The sequence below is a fragment of the Sus scrofa genome, chromosome 1, assembly GCF_000003025.6.
Source record: "Sus scrofa isolate TJ Tabasco breed Duroc chromosome 1, Sscrofa11.1, whole genome shotgun sequence".
NCBI lineage: Eukaryota > Metazoa > Chordata > Mammalia > Artiodactyla > Suidae > Sus > Sus scrofa.
The window spans coordinates 1,645,337-1,661,443 of record NC_010443.5 but is presented as its reverse complement, the minus strand read 5'-3'; the positions used below and the strand labels follow the sequence as shown (position 1 = coordinate 1,661,443).

Below are 16,107 nucleotides of genomic sequence, written 5' to 3'. Positions count from 1 at the left end.
GGTGCCCCATGCATCCCCTGAACAGGTAGGTAGCATGTAAGCTGGGCACCTCGGCTGGTGTGCCAACCAGAGCGCTAGCCCAGCACCATGCCAATGCCACTCTTAGCCTTTTTCTGCATTGATTCCACATGTGAAGCCAGTTGGAAAACTAAAAGAATTCTGCTGTTTTAACAAAAGGTATGTGAGCCAGTAAGGCGGAAGTTAGCTCACAGTCTAAAGATGCAGAAGCACCCTGAGCCTATTTGCACCCGTCAGGTAGGCCTGCGGGCTTTAGAAGATCTCACCCTGGTTGGGTTTTACTTTTATGATTTACACTTAATTGTTCTTAGTGTTGATTCTCTAAAAAACATACCATGAGGGATTTTGATGTGCTACTTTTTTTTTTTTTGGTCTTTTTAGGGCCGTACCCGCGGCACATGGAGCTTCCCAGGCTAGGGGTCTAATCAGAGCTACAGCTGCCGGCCTCAGCCACAGCCACGGGGATCCAGGCCATGTCTGCGACCTGCGCCAGAGCTCACAGCACCGCCAATCCTTAACCCACTGAGTGGGGCCTGGGATGGGACCCGCAACCTCGTGGTTCCTAGTCGGCTGCGTTTCCGCTGCGCCACGGCGGGAACTCCTGTACTGCAGTGTTTATAACCTGAACAACTTGGTAATTTTGGTTTGCAGCAGGAATTCCAAACTTCTTGATCCAGTTTCTAACTGATCGTTCTTTTCTCATCTTTCCAGTTGATAAACTAGTTGTTTGGGTTTGTTTTTCCTGTATTCTGATGACTAACGTTGCCCTCGACCTGCAGTGTTGCCTAAGGGCCTCCAGGCAGCCTCCTCCACCACAGAGAGCCTCCCGGCCTCCCCGCCTCCCCGGCCCCCCTTGAGCTGTGTGTGCGCCTTCCCCAGGGTCGTTGGGGCTGGCAGGCTGGGCCGGGGGCTCGGGGGCTTCCTCCTTAGCCTTAAGGAGGAAGGCAGTCGATGCCCTTGCCTCGAGGAGGGGGGAATCGTGGGTCGAGGATGCCGCATTAAGGAGAAAGGGCCAGACGTCCGGGGGCAGGAGCCGGCGCTGGGCTCGGTTCCAGGACTGATGGTGGCAACCTGCTGCCCTTTCTCGACGCCGTGAGGATGGTTGTGAGAAGAGTCTGATGAATCGTCGGGCCTTCCGTGTGATGCTAACATGATCTCCCTATTTTCCGGTTGCGTGTCAGAGACCTGACCTGCAGAAGCGGATGTAGAGCAAAGCCCTGCGTGTATGGCCTTCACTTTTTTTCCTGGGTAGATTTTTTTTTTTGGTGGTCTTTTTTTGCCATTTCTTGGGCCGCTCCGCGGCGTATGGAGGTTCCCAGGCTAGAGGTTGAATCGGAGCTGTAGCTGCCGGCCTCCACCACAGGCACAGCAACGCAGGATCCGAGCCGTGTCTGCGGCCTGCACCATGGCTCATGGCAACACCGGATCCTTAACCCACTGAGCAAGGCCAGGGATCCAACCCGCAACCTCGTGGTTCCTAGTCAGATTCGTTAACCGCTGAGCCGCAACGGGAACTCCCTTCCTGGGTAGATTCTAAACGCTGTCAGGAAGTGGTCCTTGCTTGGGGTCTGGTCGGTTCATACAGCAGCCCCCAAACACTGAAATAACTGCTGACCTCTCCCTTGGCAGTTTGAATCAGATTTCAGTCTGTTGGTGAGGGATCGGGGTCATGGGTGGGTTCTGTCTCTCAAATTAAACGCGCATCAGAATGCTGTACTGGCTGCTGCCCTTAGGTAACCATGGCTTAATTGGTTTTTTCTTTTCATGTTCTAAAGAAGAAAGAAGATTGGATATAGACGAGAAGCCCCTAGTTGTGCAGCTGAATTGGAATAAAGATGACCGCGAGGGCAGGTTTGTCCTTAAGAACGAGAACGACGCCGCTCCTCCCAAGGTGGGGCCCTCGGGGTCTCAGGCTGATGCCCGCTGCGCCCCAGAGTTCCTTCTCAGCTGGCTTCTTCCGCCGCTGCCCTTTCTCCCCTCCCTGAAGGCCGCTGCAGAGGAGCCCGCGGCGCCCTGCCGCGTCCCCTGTTCGCCACGTGGCCCCGCCGCCGCCCCTTCCCTCTCAGAGCAGAGCTCTCCCTGTGGCTTTTGTTCCGAGGGGGCTTCAACTTTAAGAACTGTTCACGTGTGGACTTGCAGGTGCACCTTAATAAAGCCTGTTTAAACCTGCTTCCCGGTAGATCCGTCAGGGTAGAAGTTAGCAAACTCGTGTTTCTTTGGATGACGTGAGAACGTGGCTCTAGAGCCGTCTCGGGAGGCGGGCGTCTGCAGTTCCCGCACCAGTGCTCTTGTCTGCGGGATGCTGCGTGCCTTTAAAATCCTGGCAGCCGTGGAGGCCGGCGGCCTCTTAGCGGATACTCAGTATTGGCAAATGATGGCGAATGCAGAGGTGAAGAATAGCTAGAGAAAAATATTCTATTTAATTTTTTCCCTCAACAGACTGGGGGAAGTGCCATTATTGGCTTTTGGCAGCAGCTTCCATGTCGTCTGTGTGGCGTCAGTGTCCCGAGTTGAGGGGTCTTGGAAGACAGCTATGTCCTTGTCACTTCGCTCCCGAGGCCTGCTGCCCTTGTAGTGAATGTGTGTGACGTAACAGCGGGGCCTCCCTTCCTGTTTCCCCGCTGCCACTTCAGCGGGCGCGCCTTCCATGGGCCCACAGAGCCTCGGTGGCAGCGCCAGAGCTCTCCGTGGGTCGGGCTCGCTGGCTGCCGCGGGGTGGCCGCGGTGGATGTGGAGGTGCTGACTTAGGACGCAGGAGGCCGTGTCCTTTCCCACTGAGCTAGCTTCTCCTTTTCCTCGACTCCTCGCCCGTCAGCTGTGGAGTCATCTGAGAGGCCTCTGGTCTCCGTGCTGCCTGCTAGCAGGCCGTGCTGTGCCCTAAGTACAAGCAAACAGACAAGCGCGATCTGGCAAAGAAACTGGAGCTCTTTTTGCCAAATTCCGTACTCACAGCCTTGCTTCACGAAAGCCAGTTTACTAGGGCTGCTCGTGATGTTTCTTTTGAAGGTAAGGAAAACGTCTGTAAAGTAGGTACTCATGATTCAAACAGTTATTTCCATATTTCCACGAGGTTCAGATTCGTGGTTCCCACTCCAGTTTTCTTACTGGGTCTGAGTTTTGTTTGTTTGCCTTCCTGCTTATGGATTTTGAATTGAAGGGAAAGTTGCCCACGCTGAAATGAGACCTTGACCGTATGAGGTTTGGGAGGTACACTCGCCTACCCGTGAGACCAGGCAGGACCAAGAACCTCGACCTTCCCTGGCGCGGTGGCCTTGGTTTTGGCGGAGGCTGAGTGAGGTTGGTGACGGCTCTCTGTGGTCTGTGTAGTAGCAGCAGAGTGATAACGTTCCTTTCATCAGAAGGCTCAAAGTAACGGACCTGAAAAGCAGGAAAAAGAAGGCGTTATCCAGAACTTCAAGAGAACTCTCTCCAAGAAAGAAAAGAAGGAAAAAAAGAAGAGAGAGAAAGAGGCGATGAGACAAGCATCTGATAAAGATGATAGACCCTTCCACGGGGAGGACACGTAAGTTCCTTTTGGAAATACTCCTCTTTCTTTTTGTTTTAAGCCAAATGCTTTTTTTCTTTGCTTATCAGGGCTGCACCAGCTTCCCAGGCTGGGGGTCCAATCAGAGCTGTAGCCGCCAGTCTATACCACAGCCATAGCAACGCCAGATCAGAGCTGTGTCTGCAGCCTACACCACAGCTCATGGCAACGCCAGATCCTTAATCCACTGAGCGAAGCCAGGGATCAAACCCCAAACCTCATGGTTCCTAGTCGACTCGTTTCCGCTGAGTCGGGACGGGAACGCCGAGGCCAAATGCTTTTAATGCAGCAGACCTCATGGAATAACCAGGGCAGGCCGGAGAAGGCTCCGTGTGAGCTCACCGGGTCGCGGGCCCCCGTGCCGGGCCCCTCGGGGGCGGCGCGAGAGGTCTGCCCACCGCCTCCCTCGCTCACTGCGCCCACAAAGGCGGAGAGAGGCGGTGCTGCTGCTGCTGGAGGAGGCTGAGGCCTGGGTTCTCCGCCTCCTCGCTGGGCCTCCCTCTCGTATCCGTGTTTCGGTCCTCAGGGCAGCGCTGGTTTCCCGTACACTCCGATGCCCTTGACCCCCGATCGGGGGTCGGCACGACCAGTGAGGATGGCAGCCCTTCCCAGTCCCGGCTCGCCCACACCCGCCAGCTGCCTTTGCCACACCTGTCACAGGTGTCGTAGGTGTCCTCACCTGTCCGAAGGCGTTTGCGTCCTGACCTTGGAGCGGAGGGTTAAGGGAGCCGTGGGAGAAGCTGGCTCTCCTCCTTTCTCGGCTCCGGGCTCAGTCCGTCTTGCCGGCTGGGCTGGCGGGGAGTCGGCCCACGGGCCCTCCCAGGCCTCGGACCTGCCCTGGGCTTGACCGCTGTGTGGCTTTGCTCTTGCCAAGGTAGAGGCGTCCGTTTAGAAAGTCAGGTTTGTCAGGCAGGTCATGAGCCCACAGGGAGCCGTCGTGTGTGTGTGTGTGTGTGTGTGTGTGTGTGTGTGCTGCACAGATGTGCACCCTTCCTGTGTTTGTGCAGGGGCTTTAACAAGTGTGAAGCCACACCTTTTCACATGGCATTTTTCCACTCACATTACATAGATTTCACATATATACGCTTTCACCAAAATATCCGTGTGAAATAATTTGAACAACTGCGTTATTAAATGGTTTTTCCACTGTTTATGTAACCAGCTCTTTATGTTCTTGTGGGTCGTTTACAGGGTTTATTTTCCGTGTTATGAACATACTCCGGTGAAAATTCATGTCACAGTGTTGAGCACTCGTCTGAGAATTTTCTTAGGGAATGTTCTGGAAGGGTGGCTTAGGGACAGCTCGGGCTGCTGTGGTGGCCGGACCCCTAGGAGCCCTGCCGCAGCCTCCCACTCCCATCGTGGACGGCGGGGCGATGCAGAGCAGAGCGCTGTCACCACGGCGTCTTTGCAGTGGGTCCAGCTTGGTTCCTCATTTACAGGGTAGCGGTCCTTCTGCGTGTTTATTGAGCGTTTATGTTCTTCTGTCGTGGTGGCCTCTTCAAGTGGCTTTTCCATTTTTTCGTTGATTCTGAGTGTTCGTGTGTGTCGTGGATGTTGGCCGTTTGTCAGTGGCCGATGTTTCCTTTAGACTGGCAGCGAGCCTCCTGTGGACGCCTCAGCGGGTGTTCAGATCTTGACCCGGTGGTGGTGGTGCCTGTGCGGTGCACCTGACCTCTGCCTCGTGTGTTTGTGCAGAGGAAGGGCTTGGGTGAATGGACCGCTCACGTCTGAAGACACCAAGGAAGAGGAGAGGTTAAAACTTAGGCTGCGGTTTGTTGCATGACTTTGGTTTATAGGTGATAAATTATTTGTGTTAAGAAAATGGGGAGTTCCCGTCGTGGCGCGGTGGTTAACGAATCCGACTAGGAACCATGAGGTTGCGGGTTCGGTCCCTGGCCTTGCTCAGTGGGTTAACGATCCGGCGTTGCCGTGAGCTGTGGTGTAGGTTGCAGACGCGGCTCGGATCCCGCATTGCTGTGGCTCTGGCGTAGGCCGGTGGCTACAGCTCCAATTCAACCCCTAGCCTGGGAACCTCCATATGCCGCGGCGGGAGCGGCCCAAGAAATAGCAACAACAACAACAATAACAACAACAACAACAAAAAAAAGAAGAAAATGAACTACTTAAAAGGAGTTAAGTTCAACTTGATTGGTTCAAAGCTTGATTAAATTATTTTATGATTAAAAAGGACATCTTTAAAGTATATTTATCAAAATTTAGTCAAGTATATCAATCTTACCTAAATATTTAGTTTTCAGCTTATCACTCTATACAGTGATTTGTTACAGGAACGTTGGAGTAATTTCCTTTTAAAAATACAGCTTCAAGAAAGTGAATAGCGGTGACTCTTTCAGTTTAAAAAAAATCATGCGTGCTATTTGAGTTCTCAATATTTGAAGACGGAATTTTTCTAAAGGTCTGTTCAATACTTCTTTTTCTCTTCTTCTTCTTTTTTTTTTTCTTTGTCTTTTTTAAGGCTGCACCCTCAGCATATGAAAGTTCCCAGGCTAGGGGTTGAATCAGAGCTGCACTGCCAGCCTACGCCACAGCCACAGCAACACCAGATCCTTAACCCACTGAGCGAGGCCAGGGATTGAACCCGCGTCCTCATGGATACTAGTCAGGTTCATTAACCACTGCGCCATGATGGGAACCCCAGTCCTTTATTTCTTGTAGTTGGAATGTTTATCACTCATTTAGTCTATCTTAGGGTAACCCTGGTAGAAATTACTAAAATGTATAAAATACATTTTTCTTTTAGCTTTATTTATGAAAATACAATAGTTAAGTTTTATATGCTCCACAAACTTTTAATGATAAATTTCAGCTCAGCCCAGTACATTAGTTTGTATTGAGAGAAACTTTATTCTTCATCCGTAATAATTAGCAGGTGGTTGAATAGCACGCGGCAGAATGGTGCCGAGCACAGATGCCAGAGAACGCCTGCCGTCGGATCTGTACGACAGCTCACCCTTTTCTGATGGCACATGTTAAAAGATCTTGTTGCTGCCTTTTTTCCCTCACAGTGAGAATTCTCGACTGGCTGCCGAGGTTTACAAAGACATGCCCGAAACTAGCTTTACCCGAACAATCTCCAACCCCGAGGTGGTCATGAAGCGAAGGCGGCAGCAAAAACTGGAAAAGAGGATGCAGGAGTTTCGGAGCTCAGACGGGCGCCCTGATTCCGGTACAAACGCGGGGTTGTTTCTCTGTTACGTGGGCTGGAAAGGTTTTTACTTGATGATGTTTTTTATGTGGGTGCGAGGCCGTGCTCAAGGCGAGTCAGTGGGTGGCCCAGCCTCTTAGCAGCAAGTGTATATACCCTCTGTGTCTGGTACAGAATCAGTTATGCCTTGAGTGTGTTGAGGTGTGTATTTTTTCCTGGTATGGCTCTCTTTCAAAAAGTTCTAGAATATTTCAGATATGTACAAAAGAAGAAAAAAAGCCGCAGTGAATTTCCAGTGTGTTTGTTACCGAGCTTCCATAATTAAAAATAGTGTTAGACTCCTACATCTATCGCTCTCGTTCCCAGACGGTATTTTTGAATCAGATTTCAACTTGCTCATTATTTCATCCATAAATATTTTGATATATTTTCCTGAAAGGTAACAAGTCTTAAAAAGCAAAACTAGAAATCAAACTAACCATAGTACTGTTACCACGTAGAAAAGAATTGACAGTAATTCCTTAAAAATCATCAAAATACCTAGTCGTTGTTCTGATTTTCCTAATTGCCTCAGGTAATTCCTTTATGTGACTTAGGATCCATATAAAACCCAAATATTGCAGTTGGCTTGATGTGTCTTTTTATGTCTATCTGTCTGTCTGCTTTTTTTTTAGAGCTACGCCCATGCCATATGGAGGTTCCCAAGCCAGGGGTCGAATGAGCTACAGCCGCTGGCCTACACCACAGCCACAGCAACTCGGGATCTGAGGCCGGTCTGTGACCCACCCTACAGCTCACTGCAACACTGGATCCTGAACCCATTGATCGGGGCCAGGGATCGACCCTGCGTCCTCATGGATGCCAGTCGGGTTCGTTACTTACTGCTGCGCCACGGTGGGAACCCCATGTCTTCCCTTCTGAGACCCCCTTTCCGCTCCTTTAGTTTCCGCTCGGTTTGCTTATTTGTTGCTTTCTTGTAAAACCCTAGGTTGAATGTCACATAGGTTTCGCTGGCTGCATCCTGTTGTGCTGTTTATCCCTTGGTTTCTCTATCTTGATTTCTCTATCTCCTTGGTTAAATACAGGTTTAGGGGTTTGGGTGGGGGCAGGGGCAGTGGGACAGAAATGCTTACCTTAGTATCATCCACAGGCGAGCAGTGGTTTGTAAGATTTTAAATAAACTCATGCGTGTGAGACCTCTCAGTGTTTTCCCACCTGTAGCAGTTATTGTCCTTACGGGTTCTTGAATTGTCACTTTGAGCCAGCCGGGGGTCGTTCCAGCTGCCGCCTGCGTCTGCTGTGGCCCCAGTGAGCTGGGAGCACTTCGCCGTAGGACAGGCTGTCCAGGCTCACCTGCCACCCCCCACCCCCACTCAGCTCCTTCCCTCAGGAGCCCTGTTCCTTTCGCTGGGATGAGGCTGGGAGGCTCCTTGTCCCCGGTTGGTCTTGGGGTCCAAGCCTGCTTGGTGGACGGAGCTTAGGATGTACTTGGTTTTCTTTACTGCTGGGATTTTAGAACATCTGGTGTCTTTTCTCTTATAAAATTCTTCCCTCCTAAGAACAGTACCATGTTTCTCTTGTTTTTTCCCCCGCGGGGCGTTTTCTCTTCACCAAAGTGTAGCTGATGTACAGGGTGGCCCCAGTTTCCGCCGTGTGGCAGGAGACTCAGGCTCACGGTCACGCCGTCTTTTCTCATACTGTCTTTCCTCATGGTTTGCTTGTTTGCTTTTCTTGATAATACATAGTTATAACATCAAAATAAAAGTAATGCTGTTTGTTTTGTTTTGTTTTTTGTCTTTTTAGGGCTGCACCCACGGCATATGGAGGTTCCCAGGCTAGGGGTCCAATCCGAGCTATAGCTGCCGGCCTGCACCACAGCCCCAGCCACGCAGATCTGAGCTGCATCTGCGACCTATACCACAGCTGACGGCAACGCCGGATCCTTAACCCACGGAGCGAGGCCAGGGATCAAACCCGCAACCTCATGGTTCCTAGTTGGATTCGTTTCCGTTGCGCCACGACGGGGACTCCAGCAATGCTGTTATTAATAACAGGATGATATTGAAAGCATTTTAGCCTTTTGTGAATCTCTGCGGTGTCTTGAAATCACACCGTCGATTCCTGTGCTGGTGATACGAACCCGCAATGGATTACGCTTCGGTTACTGGTTTTAGTTTACTTTTGATGTTGGAGATGTGTTTCTTTAAAATTTAGTGTTGTTTAATGGTTTCATATTAAAATCTACAAAGCAAGGCATATTTAGAGAAGTCCAGCCCTTGTCCCTGTAAATCCCTTTACGTAAGTGAAAACATCCTGTGCCCTCCTGCTGTGATTTTTCTAGTTAGCGCATATCCTGGGGATTAATACAGGTTGTAAAGGATGTTAAAACATACGACTTTACTATTTGGTCTCTAAGTTGGTTTCGTATGGTTTTAGATACTTGATATAAAACTATTGTTTGTACTTAACCTATAATTGTATTCAGCAAGTAAACTATTTCTTATAAAGTTACAAGTTAGACATGGTTGTACGTGCTAGAAAATAACAGCATCGTCATGTGAGTCTCGAGAGATGGGCGCATTGGACGGCTGGGTCAGACCGGGTGCGTCGTCAGCTCCGCGGCTCCCGCTCCGTGTTCCCTCGGGGCTTCAGCCCCCTGGGCGTCACCCTCCACACCGGGTACCTACCCAGAGTCTTGGGGCTTGAATGTCGGGACCGGCAGCTTTTCTCGGAAGCCGAGCTTCGAGCGCTTTTGGCTGGCAAGGATTTGCTTAATCGTGGGCCCATTCTCTTGATCCAAGCCTGAGTCAAAGGGTGTTCGTGCCCGGATTCTTTGTGTAGCTGTCCCCTGGAACGTTTCTGTGGCGGCAGCTTAGATCCCTCCCTGGGGGAGCAGTGCTCACACCCGAGTCTGACTCGCGGGACGGTGTCCTTCGCTGTCGCATGAGTGGCCTTCTTACGTCGTCGCCATCCCTGAGGTCGTCCGGGCACCGTGGTTCTTCCCCGCACGGTCCCTCGGTTCTGCCTTCGTGACCGCGTCGCGCTGGCCCTCTCGTGTGAGCTTGCCCAGAGCATTAGCTTTCCCCGCAGGGGCGCCGTGGGGGGCCGCCCGGAGAGCATCGCCTGGTTACCTTGGGCCTCGGCGCCTTCGCACCCGAGGCTCGATCGCTCGCTTCGCGGGTGTTGTAGTTATCGGTGGTGCGAAACTGGGGCCCTGAGAGGCTCGTTGGGTCCGTAAATAGTTTACTAGGCGAGCTTCGAGACCCACATGGTGTCTGTCTGTGTGTGTCCTGTCTCGTTCAGTCGGGGTGTGAAGCGACCCGGGAGAGATGCCCTGAAAGAGAAAAGTAGGAGGAAGGAGAGGGCACGTGCGGAGACGAGGAGGAAGCAGTGTAGTAAAGGCTCTAGAAGCGACGGGGCTGCTCAGGCACCTGCCGTGTGCTGGCCACGTTCCAGGCCACGGGCAGGAGTTGGAGGTGACTCCTCAGGGACTCTGAGGAGGGTTCAAGCATGAGCTCGGGGGTGCGTGCGTCGGGTAAAGGTGGCTGGCTTAGAGTGTCTGTCTTCACGAGTAACTTCATAAAATATTCCATAGAAATAGCATCTTAACGTGGATGCGGATGCAGCATTTATATGTGTTGTTGAGACGAGACAGGAAACCTTTCGTGTGTCACTTCAGGCTCTGCTCCCCGAGAGCCGTGTCTATTTCCTCCTGCCATTGGGGGTACCCGCTGGGAGCATTTGATGTGACGTGTTAATAAACTGCGGGGGAGTTGTAAGCTAGGGATCTGGACAGCTGAGCATCTGGCCCAAGCCTCAAACCTGCAGCAGCTACTCTGAGAGCAGAACAGCGGGTAGCTTTGAGGGGTTGCGACTGGAAGCCGCGGGCCCTGGTGAGAGGCCTGTGTAGCCGTGGAAGGACCCAGTCCCTGAGCTCGCTCGTGGGCAGTGGGCCCTGCGGAGAGAAAGGAGCGAGGAGCTGCCCGGCGAGAGAAAGACGGCGTTTCCCGAGGGCGAGGCCCTGAGGAGGAGCCGCGTGGATGCCCGTCTGTGGAGGGAAGGGGCACCTGGAGACGAAGGTGGGCCTCCCCCTGTGTCTTGGCAGGGGCGCCCGTGGCCCAGGACGTCCTCAGGCCGCCGGCTCCGGGACTGGGGTGCCGGCGAGGGTGTCAAGTGGAGAGACCGTCTCGGACAGGGAGTCGCCTGTTCTTGGAGCGGCGGCGCTGCGCTCTGCTGCGCGGGAAGCGGTTGCCTGGGGCGGGAAGCGTGCGGGTGGTGGGACAGAGACGGACAGACGGCGAAGACCCGGCGGCCTCGGGAGAAGGCGGCGCTTGCGGGTGGGGGGGTGCTCGTCTCTGCCGGGGCCGTCGGCAGGAGCGCTGTTTGTGGCCAGTGCTGCGGCAGTCGGATGCAGGAGGTTCCAGTGGTTTGGGGTCTTCTTTCATCAATGACGTAGGAAAACACGTCCTGCAAGCGACGGCAGCTCTCCGCGTAGCTCGCGGGTTGGTAAGCTGCGGTCCTGTGTGGATGGGATCCCTGAGAGGAGCAGCCGAGTCTAATTTTGCTGCCCTGTGAGCCCGAGGATTGGTCCCCACGTTCTGGGGACAGACTTAGAGCAGCCTGACTCTCTTCACAGCTCATCAGACGTCGTCACAGGCTCTGGTCCTGGGCTTCGGAACGTGTTTTTGCTACCACTCAGGGCTGTTTGCTTGGCGATGCCTTCCAGGTGTACCTGACCCCACGGTGCCCTCGGGTAGCCTGGCACCCCCATCGTTTGGTGGAAGGTCTGGCAGCGGCGGGTCCTGGGCCGCGGGCTCTGGAGCTGCGTTACGGTTGGGGTCCTTGTGTACCGTGAACCACACTGTCTTCAGCTTCCAAATGGACGGGTAATCCCCCCCTAATTTTAGAATGAAGCATATGTTTATACGGACAGGTTTTAGTCTGTGGCAGGGGCTTCAACATTAGCTTCTCTTTTCTCTCTCCTTCCTTGGGAAATGGAGAGGGATGCGGTTCTGCCACGGTGACACTAGGGCGTCACGCTTTCAGGCTAAAACCCTCTAAAATGAGCCTGTCCGTGTGTTGTTTGGTTTGGTTTGGGCTTTGGGCAAGTGCCTCAGCCCTCAGTCAAGTTTGAGACAGCAGATGTTCTGCAACACGCAGCTGAGGAGGGACCCCCGTCCAGCTGCGAGGTGCACTTGGCCGCGCGCGAGAGGAGGCGCTTTCCAGCTGCCTCGCCAGGACGCGCGTCTTTTGGAAGCAGCGCCGCCCCGGTCTCCTCACACCTGCAGACCGTACGGGCGCTGGCTTTTTAAGCCACGCGTGGCTGACTTCCAGTATTGTCTCAGCCTCGGGTAGATGGCAGCGTGAGTGGATGCTTCTCGAGATTGTATTCCCTCTGCAAGTGTGGCCCGGCAGTGGCTGTACTGCCCGCTTGCCTCTGCCTGGTGCGTCGGCGTTTGGGTCGTTCCGCCTTTGCCTCCGCTCGCCCTCGCCTCCCTCCTCCCACCACCAACCCCTCGCTTGTTTGCTGGGTCTGTGAGTCTCTTCCCTTGTTGGTGTGTACGCTTGTGTGTTTTAGTTTTCCGATTCCACATGGTAAGTGATAGCACACAGTGTTGGGCTTCTTCTCTCTGCTTTGCGTCACCAAGTGTGCTCATCTCTGGGTCCATCCGAGTCGTTGCAGATGGCAGAAGTTTGTGCTTCCTAGGGCTGAGCGCTGTCCCAGGGCCCGCGTGAGTACGCGCTCCTGCCTCTGTGTCTGCTCATCCGTGGAGGGCGCCTCGGTTGCTTCCACTTGTTGGGTTCTGCAAATAATGTTACTATGGACATTGGGGTGCAAGTATGTTTTCAAACTCATGTTTTAGGTGGTTTTCAGATGTAGACCCAAAAATGGAATGGCTGGATCATGTGATAGTTTTATTTCTAGTTTTTTGAGAAACCTGCATACTTTTCATAGTGACTGCACCAGTGCATACTCCCTCAAGCAGTGTGCAAGTGTCGCCTTTTTTTCCGTGTCCTCATCAGCATTTGTTGTTTGTAGTTTTTGACGATACCATTCTGACTGGTGTGAAGTAGCAGCTCCTTGTGGTTCTGATTTGCATTTCTCCGATGAGTGGCAGTGTTGGACATCTTTTCCTGTGCCTGTTAGCCGTCTGTGTGTCGTCTTTGGAAAAATGTCTATTCAATTCTTCTGCCTATTTTCTTAGTTTTTTTTTTTTAATTGCAGCGTTTTTATTTTTTTCCATTGTAACTGGTTTACAGTGTTCTGTTGTTTCTGCTGTACAGCAAGATGACCCAGTCACACATACATATATATGTTCTTTTTTCTCACGTTATCATGCTCCATCATAAGTGACCATATATATAATTCCCAGTGCTACACCGCAGGATCTCATTGTTTATCCATTCCAGAGGCAATAGTTTGCATCTATTAACCCCAAATTTCCAATCCGTCCCACTCCCACCCCCTCCTCTTGGCAACCACAGTTCCTTTCTCCAAGTCCATGATTTTCTTTTCTGTGGAAAGGTTCATTCGCGCTGCATATTAGGTTACAGTTGTAAGTGTCATCGTATGGTATTTGTCTTTCTCTTTCTGACTTACTTCACTTGGTGTGAGAGTCTCTAGTTCCCTCCATGTGGCTGCAAATGGCATTATGCCATTCTTTTTTATGACTGAGTAGTATTCCATCGTGTGTGTGTATAGCACATGTTCTTAATCGTGTTCCTCTGCCGATGAACGTTCAGGTTGTTTCCACGTCTCGGCTAATGTGACTAGTGCTGCAGCGAACATGCAGCTGCATGTGTCTTTTTCAAGGAAAGTTTTGCCCAGGTGTATGATACATGACCTAGAGTGGGATGGCTGGGTCATGTGGTAGATCCGTATGTAGTTTTCTGAGGCGCCTCCATCCTGTTCTCCACAGTGCTTGTACTAATTTAATTTACATTCCCACCAGCAGTGCAGGAGGGTTCCTTTTTCTCCACACCCCCTCTAGCATTTGCTATTCGTGGATTTGTTAAGGATGGCCATTCTGACTGGTGAGAGGTGGTATGTCAAGGTAGTTTTGATTTGCATTTCTCTCATAATCAGGGATGTTGAGCATTTTTTCATGTGCCTGTTGGCCCTCTGTACATCTTTGGAGAAATGTCTATTCAGGTCTTTTGCCCATATTTCAATTGGGTTGTGGGCTTTTTTGCTGTTGAGTTGTATAAGTCGTTTGTGTACTTTAGAGATTAACCCCTGGTCAGTTGTCATTTGAAACTGCTTACTCCCTTTCTGTAAGTTGTCTTTTTGTTTTGTTTTGTTTTTTTATGGTTTCCTTTGCTGTGCGAAAGCTTGTCCGTTTGTTTAGGTCCCATTGCTTTGTTTTTGCTTTTATTTCTGCTGCCCTGGGAGGCTGACCTGAGAAAACGCTTGGAAGGCTGATGCCAGAGATAAGCCCCCGCTTTGTCCTCCATCTTGTCTGGAAAAGGTGGTTGGATGTTTTCTGCTGCTTGGGCTGGAATGGCCTGCAAATGTCGGTCAAGTCCATCTGGCCTCACGCTTCATTCAGGGCCTGTGTTTCCTTATGGATTTTCTCTCCGGATGGTCTGTCCAAGACTGTAAGTGGGGTGTTAAAGTCCCCACTATTGTGTTATTGTCGAGTTGTCCTTTTAAGGTTGTTCGCAGTTGCCTGATGTCTTGTGGGGATCCTGTGTTGGGTGTGTAGATATTGAAAATTGTTGTATCTTCTTGTTGGATTGATCCTTTGATTATCAGGTAGTGTCCTTCCTTGTCTCTTAAAATATTCTTCATTTTTAAGATCTATTTTGTCTGATAAGAGTACTGCTACTCCGGCTTTCTTTTGATCCCCGTTTTCGTGGAATATTTTCTTCCATCCTCTCACTTTCGATTTGCATGTGTCCCTAGAAGTGAAGTGCGTCTCTTGAAGACGGCATGTATATGGGTCTTATTTTTCTATCCATTCAGCCAGTCTCTGTCTTTTGGTTGGGGCATTTAGTCCGTTAACATTTAAGGTAATTATTGATATGTATGTTCTTACTGCCATTTTATTAATTGCTTTGGATTTGTTTTGTTGCTCTTTTTTCTTCTCTGTTCTCTCGTCTTGTGGTTTGCTGACTATCTTTAGTGTTGCAGTTGAGTTGATTTTTCTTACTTGTTTGTGTATCGACTGTAGATTTTTGGTTTGCAGCTACTCTGAAGTGTTGATGTAAGAGTCTATGTATATGAGATTGTTTTAAGTTGTTGGTCTCTTAATTGCAAGTGCATCTCCAGTGTCCTGCATTTGTATCTTCTTCTCACGATTTCTGATTTTGGTGGCGTAATTGTGCATGGATGATTTTCTATCCTTACTGTATATATACCTTTACTGGTGAGCCTTGTCTTTTGTGGTATTTTTGTTTCTGGTTGCGGCCTTTTCTTTTCTGCCTAGAGAAGTTCCTTTAGTATTTGTGTAAAGGTGGTTTAGTGTTGCTGAATTCTCTTAGCTTTTGCTTATGTGTAAAGCTTTTGATTTCTCCTTCAAATCTGAATGAGAGCCTTGCTGGGTAGAGTCATCTTGGTTGGAGGTTTTTTTCCTTTGATCACAGGAAGTATATCATGCCACTCCCTTCTCGCCTGCAGAGGTTCTGCTAAAAAATCTGCCAATAACCATTCGGGGTTCCCTTGTATGTTACTTGTTTCTTTTCCCCAGCTGCTTTCAAGATTTTCTCTTTGTCTTTAATTTTGGTCAGTTTGATTAATATGTGTCTCAGGGTGTTCCTCCTTGGGTTTGTTGTATATGGTACTCGTTGTGCTTCCTGGATTTGAGTGAGTGGTTCCTTTCCCATGTTAGGGAAGTTTTCAGCTATTATCTCTTCAAGTGTTTTTTTCTGTCCCCTTCTCTCTCCCTTCTCCTGGCGCCCCTATAATACGGATGTTGGTGCGTTTAACATTGTCCCAGAATTCTCCGGGACTCTCTTCATTTGTTTTCAATCTTTTTTCTCTTTTCTGTTCTGCATCCGTGATTTCCACTAGTCTGTCCTCCACCTCACTTATTCGTTCTTCTGCCTCCTGAATTCTGCTGTTGGCTGCTTTTAATGAATTTTTTATTTCAGTTATTGTATTTTACATCTCTTCTTGCTTAAGTTTTATATCTTGTATCTCTTTGCTCAGTAAATTATCCATCTTTGCCTCCAGTTTATTTCCAATGTCTTGCATCATCTTTAGCATCAGCAGTTTAAAGTCTTTTTCCTGGATGCTGAGAGTCTCCTGATCATTTAGCTGTTTTTCTGGGGTTTTTCTTTCTCCTTTATCTGAGTTATAGTTCTCTGCCTCTTCATTTTTATAGGTTTGTGGTGTGGTGACTTTTTTTATAGGTAATAGAGTTGTAGCCTCTCT

At 50.4% G+C, this 16,107-nt stretch overlaps 1 protein-coding gene across 17 annotated transcripts in view; it reads left to right on the top strand.

Annotated features, from left to right (window-relative positions):
* AFDN (afadin, adherens junction formation factor) overlaps window positions 1-16,107 on the top strand; it is a 128,824-nt gene that overhangs the window by 37,032 nt on the left and 75,685 nt on the right. For 8 of the 17 annotated variants that reach the window (XM_013984302.2, XM_021085787.1, XM_013984289.2 and 5 more), the window contains 3 exons: window positions 1,794-1,909; window positions 3,378-3,541; window positions 6,592-6,752. In XM_013984302.2, coding sequence (XP_013839756.1) covers window positions 1,794-1,909; window positions 3,378-3,541; window positions 6,592-6,752 — 441 coding nt within the window. The remainder of the gene's footprint in view (window positions 1-1,793; window positions 1,910-3,377; window positions 3,542-6,591; window positions 6,753-16,107) is intronic. The other 9 variants (XM_021085803.1, XM_021085831.1, XM_013984277.2 and 6 more) reach the window with 4 other exon arrangements.